This window comes from Lissotriton helveticus, chromosome 5_1, assembly GCF_964261635.1.
Source record: "Lissotriton helveticus chromosome 5_1, aLisHel1.1, whole genome shotgun sequence".
NCBI classification, from domain to species: Eukaryota; Metazoa; Chordata; class Amphibia; order Caudata; family Salamandridae; genus Lissotriton; species Lissotriton helveticus.
The window spans coordinates 64,787,658-64,807,433 of NC_136065.1; the positions used below are offsets into that span (position 1 = coordinate 64,787,658).

At 47.5% G+C, this 19,776-nt stretch overlaps 1 protein-coding gene across 1 annotated transcript in view; it reads right to left on the bottom strand.

Moving 5' to 3' along the window:
- Positions 1–19,776, bottom strand: part of LOC144754137 (major histocompatibility complex class I-related protein 1-like) — a 392,818-nt gene that overhangs the window by 39,634 nt on the left and 333,408 nt on the right. The window contains exon 4 of the mRNA XM_078641715.1: positions 12,137–12,406. Within this exon, the coding sequence (XP_078497841.1) occupies positions 12,137–12,406 (270 nt within the window). The remainder of the gene's footprint in view (positions 1–12,136; positions 12,407–19,776) is intronic.

Genomic DNA, 19,776 nt, shown 5'->3' on the forward strand with positions numbered 1-19,776 from the left:
GGAACATTTTCTCTTACTGCTTAGAACTTTGTTACCATACTACCCAGAATTCAGTGGTGCTGTGGAGTTTGTAATGGCAAACTCACAGACCATTTACTCTTTATGGCTTTACTACATTTACAGTGTCTAAGAATGGATTTAGACACGGTAGGGGTTCAGGGCTCATGCACCTGTACCCTCACCAGTGGTACAGTGCACCCAGCTAGAGGGGTGTCTTACCTATACCATAGGCCGTGGATTGTAGCCACGCAGGGGCCCTCTCGACTCTTCACTTTTCTCTGCACCAAAACACGCAGCCTGCAAGGGCAGTGTGTGTTCAGGTACAGGGCCTCAGAGGATGGCACAATGTGTGCTGCAGTCCTCAGAGGCCTTCCCTGGTCACAGTGCCCTTGGTACCCATGTTACCTTTTACAAGGGACTTACATGTGGCCAGAGAGTTGCCGATTGGGGTTGCAAAGGTACAGTTTTAGAGAAAGAACATAGGCCCTTGGTACCTGATTAGCAGGAACCGAGGGCACACTACTTCAAAGTGCAGGAGGGTGAATCTACAGCACTACACGCTATAAACAGATACTTACAGGGGGAGTAACATTTTCTGTTCATAGTCTGTGGCTGTGGATACACATACTCTGCAGAGACTAGAAAGCAGAACCCTTGATTGCGGCATGCTGGCGGAGGCTAGCAAACAGAACCCTTGATTGCTGCATGCTGGCGGAGGCTAGCAAGCAGATGTCTGGAACAAAGTTCTTAGAATTGTCTGGCCAACGATAGCCTGGTGGCAGGCTAAGCGACCACACAATAACGCTTGTTAAGAGTATGCGTTGGTGACCAGGTGACCTCTTTACAAATGTAGGCTGGTGCAATGTTTCATAGGAAAGCCATGGTTGCTCCATTCTCGTGGGTAGAATGTTCCTTGGGGTGGTATGGGTAAACTTATCTTGGTTTTATGATAGTAAAAGTGGATTATCCATCTTGCAATATGTGCCTTGGAACCAGAATGACCTGTGAAAGGTTTCACAAAGGCTACAGAGTTGATATGATTTGTAAAAGAGCTTGGTTCTGTAAATATAGTACATAAGAGCTCTCTTGACATCTAGTGTGTGTAAATCTCTTTCCGCCGCTGAGTCTGGTGCAGAAAGAAGACTGGGAGTGCTATTGTTTGACTGAGGTGAAGATTAAGGTGAATCCTCCTTCGGCAAGAACTTAGGGTTTGTTCTGAGAACACTCCTATCCTTGACAACTTGAATGAAAGGTTCTTGTGGTGCAGCTCGCTAATGCACCTGAGTGATGTTTGGCAACTAAGAAGGCCCCCTTCCAGGAAAGGAAATTTGAGGGGCAAAAACCTCCTGGGGACCACAATGCGGTTCTGGTGGAGTGTGGGGGGGATTTGACGAAGTATGACCCTTTATGAAAGCCTTGACTACTGGGATTCTAACGAGGGAGGAGTGTTCCATCTTTTGCATATAATCAGCTACAGCAGCGAGGCTTAACCCCTTCCCTGTGGGGCATATTCCCCCACTGTGCTGGGGGGAGGGCAGGCGCGCACAGCCCCCCGGTGCTCATGACGAGCTGAGCTCATCATGACCACACCCGTTTCTTTAGAACGCTCGCACAGCAGGGTAATTTGCCCAGCGTGCGAGCGTTCTAACTGTCATGATGAGCTCAGCTCGTCATGAGCACACGAGCACTGTGGCTCATGATGAGCTGAGCTCGTCATGAGCCACGGTGGTCGTGTGCTCATGACGAGCTCAGCTCGTAATGACCACACCCATTTCTTTAGAACGCTCGCACAGCAGGGTAATTTGCCCAGCGTGCGAGCGTTCTAACTGTCATGATGAGCTCAGCTCGTCATGAGCACACGAGCACTGTGGCTCATGATGAGCTGAGCTCGTCATGAGCCACGGTGGTCGTGTGCTCATGACGAGCTCAGCTCGTAATGACCACACCCGTTTCTTTAGAACGCTCGCACAGCAGGGTAATTTGCCCAGCGTGCGAGCCTGCTAACGGTCATGATGAGCTCAGCTCGTCATGAGCACACGAGCACTATGGCTCATGATGAGCTGAGCTCGTCATGAGCATGGAAGGTGTTAAGTATTTTGACATGTAGGTATAAAAGGTAGCAGATGATGCCCCAGACCTTATCCATCACAGGGTCTAGATGTTTGGAAAGGCAGTAATGGATAAATGCCTACGTTAAGCCGCATGGGGTCTGGGGGTCTGATCTGACCCCATCTCTGGGTGAGAAGATCCAGCCTGATCGGGAACCTCTCCTGTGGCTGATGGACATTCCCTGAAGCATGGAGTGCCACGACTGTCCGGCCCACGTCAAAGCCACTAGGAGACATGGACGCCGCATCTTACCACGTACCCGAGAAATAGGAGAGGAGGAAAAGCAGAGGCAAAGATCAGATATCTGACGGAACTTGGGCCAGAGTGAGCATTTTAAATTAATGCTTCGGCAGGAAGGCACCCAGGGGGCGAAGATCTAAAATAGAATGAAGGCATCCATGCTTCTTCGGCATGGTGCAATAGAGGTGGTTAAAAAGCATCCCTGCTTGCAAGGATGGTCCCCTCTTGATGGCCCCTTTGACAGTAAGTCCTGCACCTCTTGTAGAAAGATGGAAAGGTGCTCCTCCGAAAGCCACCCTGATGTGGGAGGAAGCGGTGCCTGTCAGTGTGAAATGGGAGGGCAGAACCCTGCTGGACGATCTGTAGGATGTAATGTCTGATTCTTCCTTCCGCAAGGTGGTTGTGAGCTGCTAAGGGCATATACTAAAGCGGTTTGGAGGTTCAAACCAAAGGGAAGGGGCCCAAGAAGAGCATTGGCAATAGTGGCCCGTGGGATGTCTGCTCGATCCCTGCCACGAAAGTACTGGGGTGGCTGTTGAGGGGGTGGATGGGTCTGATGTTTCTGTACGCCAGCCCTCCGCAGTGACCTTGGAAGGAGTGAAACTGATGGGGAAACTGACCAGCGGCTGGAAAGGCCCAAGGATCGCATTGTGACTCTGCTTCCCTTAAAGCGTTTGAGGGTAGAGACAGCTTCTGACCAAACAGGCGGGACCTGTCAAAGACATATCTGTAAGGAACACCTGCACATTTACAGAAAAGCCACTGATCGCATCCATGCATGTTGGCGAAGCATCACTTCAGTGCCCATCCCTCGCCCAGAGCAATCAGTAATGCCAAGGCCAGCCCTCATTGGTGACATCCTAGCGGCCCTGAATGGTTTGAGCCAAAGAGGCCCGAAACCAATCTGTGCCTAACAAGCATAAAACCGCATTGATCGACCTCAATACTAAGCCAGCCGATGAGAACATTCACTCCCCGAACGAATTGGGATTTACTTTGCTGGTGGAAGTCTGGAGCACCAAACTCTCAGGAGTAGGCGCTTCATAAGAAAATCCAGATCACCAGGTGCCGGTCTGCGGCATGATAGGTTATGTGTATTTGTAAAGCACACTATAACCTGTGAGGGCGTCCTCAGGTGTGTGTGCGCCTAGGCCTGCCTGTGGTAAGTTGGTTAATTGCAACGCAAGGCCTTCAGCTTCTTGTAGAAGAGAAGAGAAGCGAGGAGGAGGCGCAGATGCAGAGTGGGACACCGTTCCACGCTTTAGGAGCATGTAAGAGAATGCCTGTTTTATTGATTTGGTTTTGTGTATGTGCTAGATGTGTGTGTGAGTAGTAGTCCTACGTAGCAGAGGTGTCTGGGTGGTTGGTGGTAGGAGATCCGTCTGTTCAGGTAGGTGGGGCCTAGGTTCAGTAGCGCCTTGACTGTGTGTGTGGGACCAGTTTGAAATGAGCTTATTCGTATATCAGGTGCAAGTGGTGTGATGTGATTCGAATGCTTTGTGGGAGGTGGAGAATAAAAGTGGCTGCCGAGTTCTGGATGGGTTGTAGTCTTCTAGTGAGTTGTAAGTTCATCCCGGCTTAGAGGGAGTCCTACTTGCTGGTGAGTGGAGCATGAGTGACAGTTGTTCTAGTGTTGCCCGGGAGCCATTTGAAGATCTTCTGCAGCATCTTCAGGTTGGTGAAGCAGGATGCAGCGATGACGTTGACTTGTGCGGTCATGTCCAGTTTGCTGATTATTCCAGGGTCATTGGCGAGGGTGCAGGTCTAAGTTCAGCTGGCCATGGTGAGGTGTTCTTGCTGAAGATCAATACTTCTGAGTTGGCTTACATTCAGTTGGCAAATTCTGCCATGCAGGCGATGATCTGCTTTCTCATGTTGGGTGCTTACCTGAGAGGGAGAGTAGGAGTTGCACCTCTTCAGCATAGAAGAGAATGTTGATATTGTGCGTGCGGATAACGTTGGCCACAGGGATCATATATGCATTGAAGAGGGTGGGGACACTTCAATAACACTTAATTTTTTTATTTAAGAGGTTTTATATAGCGCTAGCCAGACCCGAAGGTATCGGAGCGCTTTACAGCGAGTAGAAAAACACATAAAAGAGGAACAAGAATGCGTAAGTGATCAAAAGTTCCAGTGTGCTGTGCGTCCCTCGGAGCACATTGAGGTAGAGTGCTTCCGATGTAGTTTCGATCTGTGGGTAAAGTCCTGAGCTCCGTTTCCCTCCGGGAGTGGAGGAGAGTAGGGGGTTAAGGGGCGTGGATGAGGATGGGAATGTTGGAGCAATTGTCTGTTGGCAGCAAGGTGTCAGCTTGTGCACTTCGGATTTCAGTTTGGGAAGGTACGGTTGAGGTATAAGTCTTTTAGGAGTCTTTTGAATTTTATGAAGGAGGGAGTAGTCCTGATGTCAACCGGGATGGAGTTCCATATTTTGGGTGCGTTTCCGGCGAAAGAACAAGCTGCAGTTTTTTCCTTGCGTACTTTCAGAGGGATTATTAGGAGGGTGTTGGAACTCCTAAGGTTTCTTGACTGGCCGGCTTTCTTGAGCTTGGAGGCCAGGTATTCTGGTTTCCCTGTGTGTAAGGCTTTGTGAGTAAGGCGGATGTATGACGTTACAACGCATACTTTTACAACGCCTACCTTTACAACGCATTTTTTACACCGCAACATCTATTACAACGCACACCATTACAACGCATGCCATTACAACGAATTCTTTGAAACTACCTTTACAACGCATTCCACTACAACGCATACTACATTTACAACGCATACCATTACAACGCATTACATTACATTGCATGTAAGGTAAGTGTTGGATAGTGTAGGGGTAAAAATTACTATTCTAACTCCAGGGGGTGCAACAGTAGGGTAAGTGTTGGATAGTGTAGGTGTAAAAATTACTATTCCAACTCCAGGGGGTGCAACAGTAGGGTAAGTATTGGATGGTAAGTTATGCGTTGTAATGGTATGCGTTGTAATGACTGCGTTGTAATGGTATGCGTTGTAGTGGTGTGCGGTGTAGTGTCATGCGTTATAATGACTGCGTTGTAAATGCATGCGTTGTAATGGATTTTGCGTTGTAAAAGTTTCGTTGTAATGGTAGTGCGTTGTAAAAATTGCGTTGTAAACCTTGTATACCGAGTAAGGCAGGCAGTTCTGAAGTTGGCACGCAATTCCACTGGGAGCCATTTTAGTTCTCTGAGTGCGGGAGATAGGTGGTCGTACTTTTTGACTCCGGTGACCATTCTGGCAGCCGTGTTGAGAGTTGTTTTGAGTGGGGCTAGGCGGGAGAGAGCTGTACCCGAGAGAACTGCATTCCCATAGTCCAGTCTAGATAACACCAGTGATTGGGTGGCTTGCTTGAGGTCCGTGGGCGGGATGAAAGGTTTGATTTTGTTGCAGAGCTTCAAATTATGGAAGGCACTCTTGGCAGATGTCTTGATGTGATTTGTCATGGTTAGTTTTTGGTCGAGGGTGATTCCTAGCGATTGTACTGAGTTAGCCAGGGTGAGATTGCCATTGAGAGCATCAATAGCTTTCAGCCACTCTCTGATTTGCGGGTTTTCATCTTTGTTGGAGATAAGGAGGATTTCGTTTTTTTCATGATTGAGTTTAAGGTGGTTTGTGGCAAGCCATTGTTGAACTTCTTCTAGAGTGTTGTTGAGTCTTAGAATGTCATTAATGGAGGAGGTTTCCAGGTAGATCTGGGTGTCGTCAGCATATAGGTGTTGGCTTTTTGTAGGATGGTTGTGAGGGGTTCCATGTATATGTTGAACAGCTGAGGAGAGAGTACTGAGCCTTGGGGGACACCTCTGTTGACGGGGAGTGAGTCGGACGTAAAGGATTTGATTTTTATCCTTTGGGAGCGACCATGAAAGAAGGAAGAGAACCATTGAAGGACCACCTCGTCTGCACCTACTCGGTCTTTGAGAGCCTTGATGAGAAGATTGTGATCCACAGTGTCGAAGGCTGCCGAGAGGTCTAGGAGAATGAGTAGGCAACATTGGTCAGAGTCAAGGGATATGAGGATGTCATCCACGATGTTAAGGATCGCAGTTTCAGTGCTACATCCTTTTCTGAAGCCTGATTGGTGTTGGTCTAGGAGGTTGATATTGTCCAAGTGCCGATTCAGTTGCTGGAGAACGCATTTTTCGAGGAGTTTGGCTAGGAAGGGGAGATTGGAAACCGGTCTGAAGTTGTTCAGGTCGTTGGGGTCTAGGCCAGGCTTTTTTGAGTAAAGGTGTGACTTGGCCGACTTTGAGACACTCTGGTATGATGGCACTTTTTAAGGAACTGTTTATGATTTCGCACCATCGTGGTGCGAGGGAGAGTTTCAGCTTTTTGGTCAGTTGAGAGGGTACAGGGTCGAGGATGTGTGAAGAGGGTTTGGAGGAGGAGATTAGATTGAGAATCTCAGCTACAGGTACGAGGTCGAAGGTTCTCCAGGTTTTAGTGGGACGCGAGCTAGAGGTGATTTCAATTGCTGGGCTGAGTTCTTAGAGGCGTGATTGAGCATGGTGCCGAGTGATTGCTCGATATTGTTGATTTTTTCGTTGAAGAAGGTTGCGAAGTTGTCGCATAGAACTTTGGAGGCCTGCACTGGGGTTGAAGAGGGTTTGGAGGTTTGCTGCTTGATGATGTTAAAGAGTTCTTTTGGCCTGTTTTTCGCATTGTCGAGGGCGGTGCAGAAGAAACAGTTTTTTTCCTTAATGATATGTTTTTTGTACACTCTTCTTGCAGTTTTGAGTTTTTCGCAGAGGTTAGCAGAGGGATCCTTTCTCCATAGACGTTCTGTGGCTCTAAGCTGCCTCCTTTCGTAATTAATGTCCTTGTTGAACCAGGATCTGGAGGGGATGTTCCTGTTTTTTTTCAGTTTCAGGGGGGCAAGTTGGTCTAGGATAGAGGACATGGTTGTGTTGTGGTGGGATGAGAGGTCTGTTGTGGAGAGACCAACCAGGGGGGTGGGGAGGAGAATGGTTATTTTTTCTTCCAGGTCATCCATGTTGATCTGTGTTAGGTTTCTTGTCCATGTGGGAGGGTCTTGGATGGGAGGTTGGGGCATGATCGGTTGGGAGATGCGGAATAAGATTAAGTGGTGGTCTGACCAGTCAACAGGTAGGATGCGGTCTAATGTGAGTATCTTATGTTGGGCGATGATGGCATCCAGAATTGCACCTTTGTTGTGGGTTTCTTCTGAGCAGTACTGGGTGAGGTCGTTGCTCTGTAATAGTTCGTTCAGGTTTTGTGTTGGTGCGCTGTTTAAATCATTCCAGTGCATTTTGAGGTCTCCAAGAATTAGGTTGTTGCTGTCTCGGAGAGAGCAGTGGGCGACCAGGTCTGAACGAGGGGGTGTTGCTAGGAGGGTGGTATAGGAGATGACAGAGTAGTGAATTATTGTTACTGGTGATAATGTTGGTGGCTAGGCATCCGAAGGAGTTGTAATTGAACGTGTCAATTTCCGTCACAGATAGGTTGTTGTTGTGAATGATTGCTAGTCCCCCACCTTTCTGGTCTGGCCTATCTTTGTTGATGATAGAGAAGCCCGGGGGTACGAGCATATCCATGATTGGAGGAGAGGTGTCGTTCAGCCAAGTCTCTGTGATGAAGGCTATATCAATGTCATGGTTGAGGATGGATTCCGCTAACTCCGTGGCATGTTTAGTAGCTGACCTGCAGTTAATGAGCATGCAGTTGGTCAGGGTTGACTCTTCTTTTGGTTCGTTCATGAGGGGGATAGTTGAGATGTTGATGAGGGAGGGTGGGGGTCTAGGGGGTTTCCGGATGGGGTGATCACTTCTGAGTCCAGTGATTACTTGGATCGAGGACTGGGGTGTGTGTGAAGATGGGGTGGTGTACGAGGAGGCCAGCTCGGTCGCTTCGACAGGCGACATGGCTTCCATAGTTCTATTGGGTCTTGTAGTTCGGTTCGAGAGGGGGAGTGAGGTACAGCTGGGCCGCGGAACCTTCGGAGTGGTTTGGTGAGAGAGGTTGGGGGCGATAGGGGTCAAGTGGGGGTTTAAGGACGGCATATGACATGTGGCAAGGTTGCTTAGGATGACTTTCAGGTCCTGTATTATAGTAGCCACTTGGCTTTCAATCAGGGAGAGTCGGCGCCCTGTCTCTTCTTGGCGAGGAGTGGGGGGGATTTTGGTGAGGTCTTCACGGAGGGGCGAAGATCTGACAGCGTTTGGCTTACTTTTGGTGGTTGTTGTGTTGTCGGTCGGGGTTGTGGGATTGGAGGGAGGGTGGGTGGGGTCATGATGTGGTGGTTGGTTTCTTATAACGGTGGGGGGTGCTTGGGAGACTTAGCTTGGGTATTGTGGTCGCCCGGTAATGCTCGAAGTCGAGACGGAGCGTGAGGGTTGGTGGTGGCGGGTGGGGGTGTTCTGGTGGGGGGACTGGTTGTCGAGGAAGGGGGGACCGATGGGAGGGGAGGCTGTGTGTGGGTGAGGGTAGTCCTCAGAGAGGGAAAGAGGAGATCGAATGACTCCAGGTTGATATTGTTGGCTTGAATCAAGACTGTGCCATTGGAGTAAATGGTCACAAAGGTGTTCCCACAGCGCGCCTTCCGGTTAGGGGTGGAGAAAGATAGTTTGCAGCCATGGGGAGTACTGATGGTTTTGGAGATGTGGAGTTGTGCTCTCAGGATGGAATTGGCACCTGTCGGGGCTTTCCGTGTGAAAGATGAGGTCCATTTTTACTTGGCCTTTGGTGGAACAATGGTAAAGGTCAGCAAAGAGTGATTCGGGGAATTGCCTGATCAGTTTGTGTTTGAGGTTTTTTTTCACTTTGGGAGAGAGGTTGGGGGGGGGAGACTGATCAGGAAGGAGTTCGGGCCGTACGGTTTAACGTAGGGTGAGGTGAGGGGGTTGGGGGAGATTGACATGGTGAAAGGCGTGTCGTTTAAGACGTCGGTTGGACTGATTACTGTCGGGGTCTTTGCGAACTAGGTGCGTTATGGTAGCACAGGGGACAAGGGGTTGGAGTGGGGGACGGGACTACTAGCGAGGTCGGACCGCTTCTGTGTGGGTTGTGTTGGGTGGATGCTCAATATGAGGCCTGAGGGGGTAGGGAGAGAGAGGAACGGAGAGGCTTGGGATGATCTGGTTTCTGACGTTGGAGTCTGAGATTAAGGGCACCACTAGCCTTTGATAGGTGAGTGGATGAGAACTGAGCTGCAGTGGGGGGATGCAGCGGGCTGCTTTAATATCAATGCTGGCACTGGTGTTAGATGATTATGCGTCTGGCCGCAGTTAAGGGTTGGTCGGTGGCATGTCTGAGGAGTGTACATGGACGGTGGGAGGTGCGATGTCTGAGTGGAAAGAAGTATCAGACAGGGGGGGGCAATTTTTGGAGAAAGCGTAACTCTGGAGCGGCTTGCACTCCAGTATTCTAATAGCTATTCCAAATTGTTGGCCACTAGGAGGGGAATGATTTGTGCCTGGGGCTGTCTGGATACTCAGAGGCTGGGAGGTTACCTTAGGGAGTGAGCCTTTCGAATCCTTGGTTTCCTTGCTCATGAACTCAGAGGCTGTGTCTGCGGGGTGGAAGAAGGAAAGCAATCTACTGGCATTCCACAAACTCTGGTGGCTCTTTAACAACCAGCCCAAACACGCTTTTCTCTCATTCTCCTCTGGTTAGCCAATTCTGCAGTATTCACAGCGCCTAGACACCCATGGGTATTAGTGGGCGTTATAAATTGTATTTTCATTTCACTGAGCGATGAACCTTGAGGCACTCCACAGATGAGTTTGGAGGCTTCCAATGTGGAAGGTGCCAGGCTCACAGCATGTGCTCTATCCTGAGAGAAAAGTGGGTATTATATAGTGTGGCTGTGCGACTACACCATGTAATACATTCACAATACCGTCTTGGGTCCAGTTACATGACATAACGTGTATTTGTAAATGGCACTTTCACCACTACGGGTATCTTGGCGATGAGTAACAGATGTTTTTTGTTACCCAACTCAATGGTACTCATTTTATCGACCTCAGATGGATGAAAGGCTGGGTGGACCTGCTGGGATTTGAACCTGTGATCATGAGGTCGAGCACAGGCCCCTGCAGTAGGCGCATTAGTCCACTGAGCCACTAGGCCCGGCAGTTCGGCTGGTTTGTCAAACTTTAGCTCAACCCTGGGTCGCTGTGGGTTCGAGCATTCAGGTTTAAACAAAGAAACAAGTCTAAGCATTTAAACAGCACCAAAAGAACTGAATAAGAAAGAGACATGACTCTCGAAATCCGACATGAATTTAGAAAAATAGAGAGTATTTGTATGACTTTATAGACACCAAAATTAACAAAATCCACTGGAGGGCTCTGGAGATTTACATACTTGAAAAAACAGTAAATTAGGATTCCTCACTCAACCATGAACAAGCTGTGGCAAGTTCAAAGTATTTGACACTTTGAAGCATTTGCGAGAAAAACTTGCATCAAGGTTGAATGATATCACTTCCAGTTACTTTGGGCAGGGAGCAGGCCAAATGTATTTATATAGTGTTTTTTAAAGTTTACCGTGTACCACACTGGTACCTAGCAACTACAGTGTTTGTTAAAAAATGATTTATTTTTGCTTTTTTTAAATTGTGCTGCAATGTGTAGGTATTACAGCGGTACTCCATAGACTTTTTTTTATAAATAACAAAATACATACAAAATTGAAAATAAATTGTAGTACACTATTTGTGAAATATGGAGTAGTACAGTGTATTTTTAATTTCTGTACAAATGTTGTTTTTTTAATTTTATGTACAGGGGTACTTCCTATTTAGCTCCGCGATAGTCCCTAATACTTTTTTCAAATATATAGAAACTTATAAATGATTTTCCCTACCTCTTACTACTTATAATAAAGTGTTAGGATACAATCTAAGACCTAAAACGTACCTATAGCAAAAGCCCTAACCCAGAACTCTGACAAAGTCCCCTTAAAACAACATGGCTGCCTTTCACTTTTGTAAAGGGGGTCATTAGCCAACTCCATGACGCCTTGTCATCGGCATGTACCGGGGTACTTTCGTGACATGGTGTGAAACTACTGCAGCAACAGATATCTCTAAGTTAAAATACTTTAAAACTTAACACATACTTGTCCCTCTTACCTATACTACCATAAAGAGTCATTCGCACACCATAGTCTATAATCCTGCCTAAATTAATGTGAATCTGACAGGTGTTTGCCCGCCACATGTGAGTACAAAGTCTATGGAAAATGCATTGGTGCAAAAACATGCTTGTGGACCCCCCCCGCCCCGTTTTTCTTTTCACCCCCGTGACAAATATCTGCCAAATTTTGCATCATCTGCCAATGTAGAAAAAGGAATAGGGCTGCAAGGTTTTGCACAGATTTGTCAATTGGGTGCAAAGTTATTAACGGTCCAAAATCCAAGGAAATCCTGTCTCTAGGAACCCTCACTGTTACGGAGCGGACCTAGTCATTCTGTAGTTATAAAGTTCCTTAATTCACTTTTTTCAGGGGAGTCTAGGGCGGGGTGACCTACATGGAATCCACTAGGTTGTCTTACTCAGAATGCCCTTCGAACCCCAGCCTTTGGCTAAAGTCACATTTTCCTCATACTTCTGTGAGGGAAGCTTCTGAAATCTGCCGGGACCTACAACATTTCAACCCCCAGCATTCCCACAAATCTCCCCATAAAAATGTCCTCCCCTTCTGTGGCTGGGCCTAGCGCCAGTGACAGGATCAGATCAAGCCAGGGACCGTATGAAGTCATTATTTGCACCACCGTCACAATCACCCCTACAGACCACAGTGCACTCACCATACATCACGCTCACAGTGTCCGGCAGGCCGCTGTGATCCACCTCATATCTGTACATTTTCTCGTCATCTCCTTCCAGAACTTCCACTGTTTTGTGGGCCTGGTAGGTTCCGTCAGGGTTTGGCAGGATGTCCATCGATTCCCAGGGCATCTCTACACCATTCCTGACCCATTTCACCTCAATGTCTCTGGGATAAAATCCATACGCGTAGCCGGTCAGAAAGGTGCGACCGCCGTTCTTTCTTCGTGTAACGATTGTTTGAGGGGCAACTGGAAGGAAACACAATTACACAACCATCACAACATTGGGTTTTAACCAGCACACTTTTTTGGAAATACATACCAGTGACACTTTTCTTCAGCCTATGCTTTGACGCCCCCCCTTCACACACTTCCAGGACGCCATGAGCCTCTGCACAGAGGAGGAAACTGGGTAGAGGGGCGGGTAGGAGAAGCCTCACCACAGCCATCTCGGATCACAGACTCTACTACATTGGTAGCTCCATCCTACAAGAGCTGAGGATGCTACTAGAAGCTCAAGGAAAGGACCAAAGACGGTGACAGATGTTGGGGCTCACCCGCAGAGGCTCGATGGAGGAGAAACAAGATGACGTCAAAGTAGTGTTGCTGGATACAGACTCAGTGACGGGATTAAAGGGAACCAGACATTCAGTTTTTATAATTAGTTTATCATGCGATTTACCAAGAAGAGGCTGAGGCCATAGGACACGGCACACAACACATACACGGGTTGCTTGCTATTCAAATCATTGTGGTGCTCGAGTCAGGAGGACAAGCTGTCTTAGTCTACAAAACCAGGAGAAAATCTCTATCAGATGTGACTCGGGGTCGCAACTCACAACCCAACACTTTTTTGGTTAGTAACACCTTGATTAATCACAGCAGCCATTGGACAGCAAATGCACAGACTCAGAAACTTTTTATTTATAAAAGAAGATTCTTTATTAATTTACTCTTTTAAAACATATCCTTTTCTTCTTGGATTTTTTCTGTAGCCAACGCGTTTCATACAATACAACTTCTTCAGGGCTTGTTTAATGTATATCCCAGGGTTTTAAAAGAAGATTCTCCATCCAAAAGTCAAGAGCACTAGAGAGTGCGCTGTTGCAACACTCTGTATAGACACCTGAAGTTCCTGCAAACTGATCCAAGAGTGGAGGAAACTAGATGCCCAGAAGTTATCAGATATCAACTTTTAAGTTCTTAAATCAATATATGAACAAAGAATTTAATCCATTGATGGGTGAGATCTTGATAACAAACAACGTGGTCCAAATTCAGAACCTGCACGATGTGGCGTATGGTAATTCCCACACAAGCGGAGTAACTGTAATTAATGTATCACACGGCATCTTTACCTGTGCTGCATTGAAAGGACTCTTTAGTAAGAAGTACATTATACATCATGCTAGTGTATGACATGCGAATTCCGTGGTGATACCATTGATGAAATTGTCTATTTTTAAAATTCTCCAAGATGAAACGATTACTTTTTTTTGCTTTTATCACTTGTTCATATTGATTCGTAAGATCAATCTACTAGCTAAATTGTGTATACTGTGTTGCACTTGCTTTTATAACAACATTGTCGAAATAAAGCTTTTTGAAGTGAAGTGATATCCTCTAACCGCTTTGCATCGCTTTGGCTCTAGGGTCCTCGGTGTCAATTCTTAGATGCGTCCATCACCCTTGAGGAAATCACCGCTGCAATCCCTGGACTCCCCACGTGTAGAGCACCCGGAATGATGGTTCTTCTGCAAAGTTTTACAAAGCCTATTCCCACCTCCTAGCACCCTAGCTCCTGTGAGTGACAATGAGGCGGTAGAGAAGATCACTCCCCCGCCCTCATTCAGGGAGGCTTGTGGTGCGCTTGAAACCTGGCGAACCCTCTTTACAATACCGACCATGGGGCTCACACCGAACATTGTCTCTTATCAATGTAGACACCAAAATCCTCGCTAAGGTGCTTGTAAACCGGTTATTATTACTGCCCCAGGCTTGGTTCAACCAGAACAAGTGAGATTAATTCATGGAAGTCCACACCCTATGACCTCTGAACTTTGGTTGCCATAGTGAATTAGTTCAATCGGGCGATGGATGACGTGTCTCTATAGATTTTTTTTTTATTTTTTTAATTTATGTGTTTTTATATAGTCCGGACTTTACCCGAAGGCGTCTTAGCGCTTCTCAATAGGAACAGAAAATTATAAATGAACAAATTACAAAAGCAGACGATAAGTTACATGAGGTAAAAGTGACAATTGTGAGCAAACAAAATACATGAGGTAGCAAACAGTGCAATACAGGAGGAGAGAGTGACAAGTGTGCAGGTTACAAGAGAAAACAAAGTACAATTACAGGTAATATACTGCAATATATGCTAGACACAGAGGCACAAGAACAAACGTTACGTAGGCAAAGGTGGCACTTGTGCATGTATCAAAAGCAAACAAAATGTGAGAGGTAGCAAACACTGTGTTACAAGAGAAAAGTGGCGTGTGCATGTTACAAAAGAGTACCAAACACAGGTACAAGGATAATACTGCAATAAAAGGCATACACTCCAACCACACGAACACACTGGGAAGGCACTTCCATAGTCATGGAGAAAAGAGTTTTCACTGATGGGAGGTCTTCCTTCAGATAATAGAGAGGGAGTGAATTACTTTAGGAGGTGTCTTTGGAGGAGGAGAACTTTGAGGTCCGTTTTGAAGGCCTGAGAGGAGGTGGTGGTCCGGAGCTGAGGCGGAAGTGAGTTCCAGATTCTCACTGCGTTGCCTGAAAAGGATTGGGCCATCGATCTTTCCTTCTTGAAAGTGGGAAGTTCAAGCAGTAGATTTTCCGCATTACGTGAAGGTCTAGAGCCTCCAGAGAGTTTCAGCTTGTTCGCCAGGTAGCAAGGAGAGGAGTAGTGCAAGGCTTTGTGGGTGATGCAAGCAGTCTTGTAGATAGCTCTAGCCTCGATGGGAAGCCAGCGGAGGGTGGATAACATCGGTGTGACGTTGTCGCTTCTTTTGGCCCCATAAATGAAACGAGCTGCTGAATGGAGAACAGATCTAAGGGGGGACAAGTGGGATTTGGGGAGGCCAGTAAGAGAAATGCAGTAGTCCCGTCTGGAGAGGACCAGCGATTGCACCAGGGTTTTAAGGTCCTGCTCCGGGAAAAAGCGTCAAATTCCCCAAAGAAGGCGCAATGGTATCGAGCAGACTTTGCAATGGAATTGATGTGGGAGATTAGATTGAGTATTTTGTCGAGTATGACACCAAGGGATTTTGCGCTGTCGACAATGATGGGTTTATTGTTTAGTAGATTCATCATCTGATCATCCATGATTGAACCGGGGGAGGAGAGAGTGAGGAGGAGAGGAGGAGGAATTCAGTTTTGGAGGGATTCAGAATCAGTTGATGAGTTGACATCCAGTTTTGAATGGAGTTGGGAGTGGAGCTTAGGATAGAGAGATCGCGAGTGGAGGCAACCTTGAGGTAGATTTGAGTGTCATCTGCATAGAGATGATAGTGGATCCCGGATTTACTTAGGAGATTTCCCAGTGGTTCTAAATACAGATTGAACAATGTGGGTGCAAGTATAGAGCCTTGAGGAACACCTTGACCCACCGCCACAGGAGATGAAAGACTGTTCTCTATTTTGATCATTTGGGATCTATCTGAGAGGAAGGAGGCAAACCATTTAAGCACAGTGCCCTCCGTGCCCATTCTCTGTTCAAGAGTGTTAAGGAGGGTGTTGTGATTGACAGTGTCAAAGGCTGCAGAAAAGTCAAGGAGAATTAGAAGACAGGAGCCCCCCGAATCGAGTATCCTCAGCATGTCATCAACCACTTGCAGTAGGGCTGTTTCAGTGCTGCAGTTTTGGATGAAGCCGGACTGACAATTGTCAAGAAGATCATTGTCCTTGATATGACGAGAGAGTTGTTTCGCTACACATCTTTCTGTGATCTTCGCAAGAAAGGGTAGATTTGTGATGGGGCGGAAGTTGTTGAGGTCTTTCGCATCAGCAGTGGGTTTTTTAAGCAGTGGGGTGACCTGCCCAGTTTTGAAGGAGACAGGAAGGGAGCCTTGACAGAGGGAGAGGTTGACCAAAGTGGTCCAATAGGAAAGGGAATGGGTGTAGAAGTCAATGGCAATGGCACTGGGGATGGGGTCAAGAGAATGGTTGGAGGGCTTTGTTTCGCGGATGCACTTGAGGAGGACATCTTCAGAGATGGGGTCAAAGTTCTGCCAAATGGCTGAGGATTTGTGCTCCTCTGGAGGGGTAGGATGAGCGACCTGATCCACAAGTGATTTCACTTTTTCATCAAAGAATACAGCGAAATCCACTGCTTGCTTTGTAGAATCATCCAACTTGGAGGTTGGGGGGAGCAGTTAGGAATCTTGATGAGATCAAATAGTTTTTTAGGTCTATTTTTGGCTGAGTCAAGGAGGGTTTTGAAGTGCGATGCTTTCCCAAGAAAGATGTGCTTGTGGTACATGGATCTTGCTGAGCGAAGCGTGGCCAAATTATCTGTGGAGGGCGCTTGTCTCCATTGTTTCTCCAGGAGTCTTTGGTGATTCCTTTCTTCATGGAGGGATTTGTTGAACCAACGAGCCACGATCATGTTTGACTCCCTAGGGTGGGGGGTTCTTGTTCCCAGTTCTGTCCAGGATGGGCCTCCCAAACAGCTTTATAAACTGGGTAAGACCACTCTGCACTCAGTCAACTGCCTGGATGTGGCTGAATGGTCCGCTCTGACCGGATACCATTGAGAAGAGGCACCTGCCTTCCTTTTATCTATGCCCTGGTACCAGAGACTCTGGCCGTCTCTATTAGGCAACTACATGCGCAGCGAGGCCTAAATTTTACCCCCACAATCTCACAGTATCCCTGTACACAGATGACTTCATCCTATACCGGTGCGACCGGGCTCACAACCTAGACCTCTTATCCGAGACTTCACGCTATTTAAAATCCTCGCCAGAATCACCATCAAGTTGAATAAATCAGCTATTCTCCCTTGACACCCAGCACCCTAGTCAGCCAACTAGAGTTTCCATTCCACCGTCGCATTTTTGGACTGATTCGAGCATACTGAAGGAGTCTGTCACTCAGCCTTGAAGCCCAGACCCCACGTGGCCCATTGAGGGCTGATTAGAGCCCCCTGGGGGTATCCAGCATATTTCAAGCTCAGGTCAGTGCCTCCCATCCTACTGCACACACTTTCCTTCACCAGGATCACCCGTGGGGGGGTTTAAGCTGCTCTGTTTCCATTTCTTTTTTTTAGACCATTCCCACCCACCCTGTTCCTGAGGCTTGTCACGAGGGACCCCCTCCTTTAGCAACTGTACTACCTTTCATAATGCAAGTACGGTCTCAGAGTTATCGTCTATGCCTTGTACTGGCTCTTTTGCACTTTTCTACTTTTTAGCGCCACTCTGATCCTCCTTTCTCTAATATTGTTTCAGCTCTCCCTCTCTCGGGCTCTTTATATACCCCTGAGTCCTGATGACGATCCCGCCAGTTTTATGGGAATTGAAACGCCCGGCACTATCTGATTGTTGAGAACTTGCTGTAACGGGCTGTGCTGTTTATCTATTTGCTGATACACTTGTTGATCAGGATTCCCCTTTGTTTGTCCTCTATCCTAATTCTACAGCACACATAGAAAGAGGAAAAAGCCTCTCATGATTCTGTTTTTGCAGGAAGGTGTTCCTTCCTGCACAAACACAATCCTGCATGCAACAGAGACCCTTGCACCATGGTGCAAGGGTGCCTGCATTGGCGCCAGGCAGCCCATTGTGCGCCAGCGCAGGGCAAAGGACAGGAATGCGCCGTATAGCCTTAAATATGGCGCATTCCTGCCCTTTCCCAGTGACGCAGCGCAGCAAGGGGACTTGCAGCGCTGTGCCTCTTTTTCATAAATATGCCTCCTACTGTCTGAAACTCAACATCGACTCGAAGGAAGTGGTGCTATTCGGAAAAGACAACTCTCTCTGATCCTTGGCCTGGTGGCCCTCACAGCTAGGGCCGACACCAAGTCCGCCCAACTCACCAAGAACCCGGGGCTCATAATTGATCAGCAAATCTTGATGTCCAACCTGATAAACATGGTCATCTAAACCTGCTTCCACACCCTCAAGCTCCTTAAAGTGTAGGGATGACCCCACTGGACGCCCAAAGGTCTGTCACACAAGCCCTGATGACCAGCAGACTATGCTGCGGCAACACTCTTTACATTAGCATCACTTCTCAGCTCATCGACAGACTCAAAGTCATACAGAACGCAGCAGCCAGATTCACGTTCAAACTCCCACTCCAGTGTCACATGTCCAAACACCTCAAGGACCTCCATTGACTCCCACTCCACAAACACAGCCTATTCAAGTGCCTCACACACACATACAAAGCACTACACAAGCAAAGCCTAGCATCCCTCAACAGCTGCATCCAGTTCCCCAAACCAACCAGGCACATCCGCTCAGACAGCCTTCTCCTGGCAAATGTCCCTCGCATCCGCCGAGCCAGAGCCGACAGTCGCACTGTTCCCTACCTGGACCCTGAATCCTCCCACATCAGAGCCACCAGCCCCATCACAGGTTTCTTAAACCTTAGATCTATCATCAGGGGAATTGTGATCACTTTTGTCTCTGGTATCCACAGAAGGAATACTGCCAAAAACACAGGGATGGCCTGGTACTGGCTCTCTCTTCTAAAAGAAGTGACATTGATTCTTTCAGAAAGTGCTGGCGGAACTGCTATTCAAGCCTTGTTCTCTTGCATCTGGATGAGGGTAATAACATCCCCCCCAATGGTATCACAGACTCCACACTGGCAACCTTTAATGCCATCTGCACACCAAAGCTCGTCTCATCCAAGGCCTGAAGCAATATTACCACAACACTCCCATCCTGATGGAACTCCATTGGTGGCCAGCACCACCTTCAAAGCCATCTGCATCATTTACAGAGCCATCACCGCCACCACCATCTCCAAAACCATCTGCATCATTTACAGAGCCATCACAACCAGCACCATCTTCAAAACCATCTACATCATTTACAGCACCATCACGACCAGCACCATCTTCAAAACCATCTGCATCATTTACAGCACCATCACGACCAGCACCATCTTCAAAACCATCTGCATCATCACGACCAGCACCATCTTCAAAACCATCTGCATCATTTACAGCACCATCACGACCAGCACCATCTTCAAAACCATCTGCATCATTTACAGAGCCATCACGACCAGCACCATCTTCAAAACCACCTGCATCATTTACAGAGCCATCACGACCAGCACCATCTTCAAAACCATCTTAATCATTCACAGAGCCATCACCACCAGCACCATCTTCAAAACCATCTGGATCATTTACAGAGCCATCACGGCCAGCACCATCTTCAAAACCATCTGCATCATTTACAGAGCCATCACCACCAGCACCATCTTCAAAACCACCTGCATCATTTACAGAGCCTTCACCACCAGAGCCATCTTCAAAACCATCTGCATCATTTACAGAGACATCACGACCAGCACCACCTTCAAAACCATCTGCATCATTTCAAAAGCCATGACGACCAGCACCATCTTCAAAACCATCTGCATCATTTACAGAG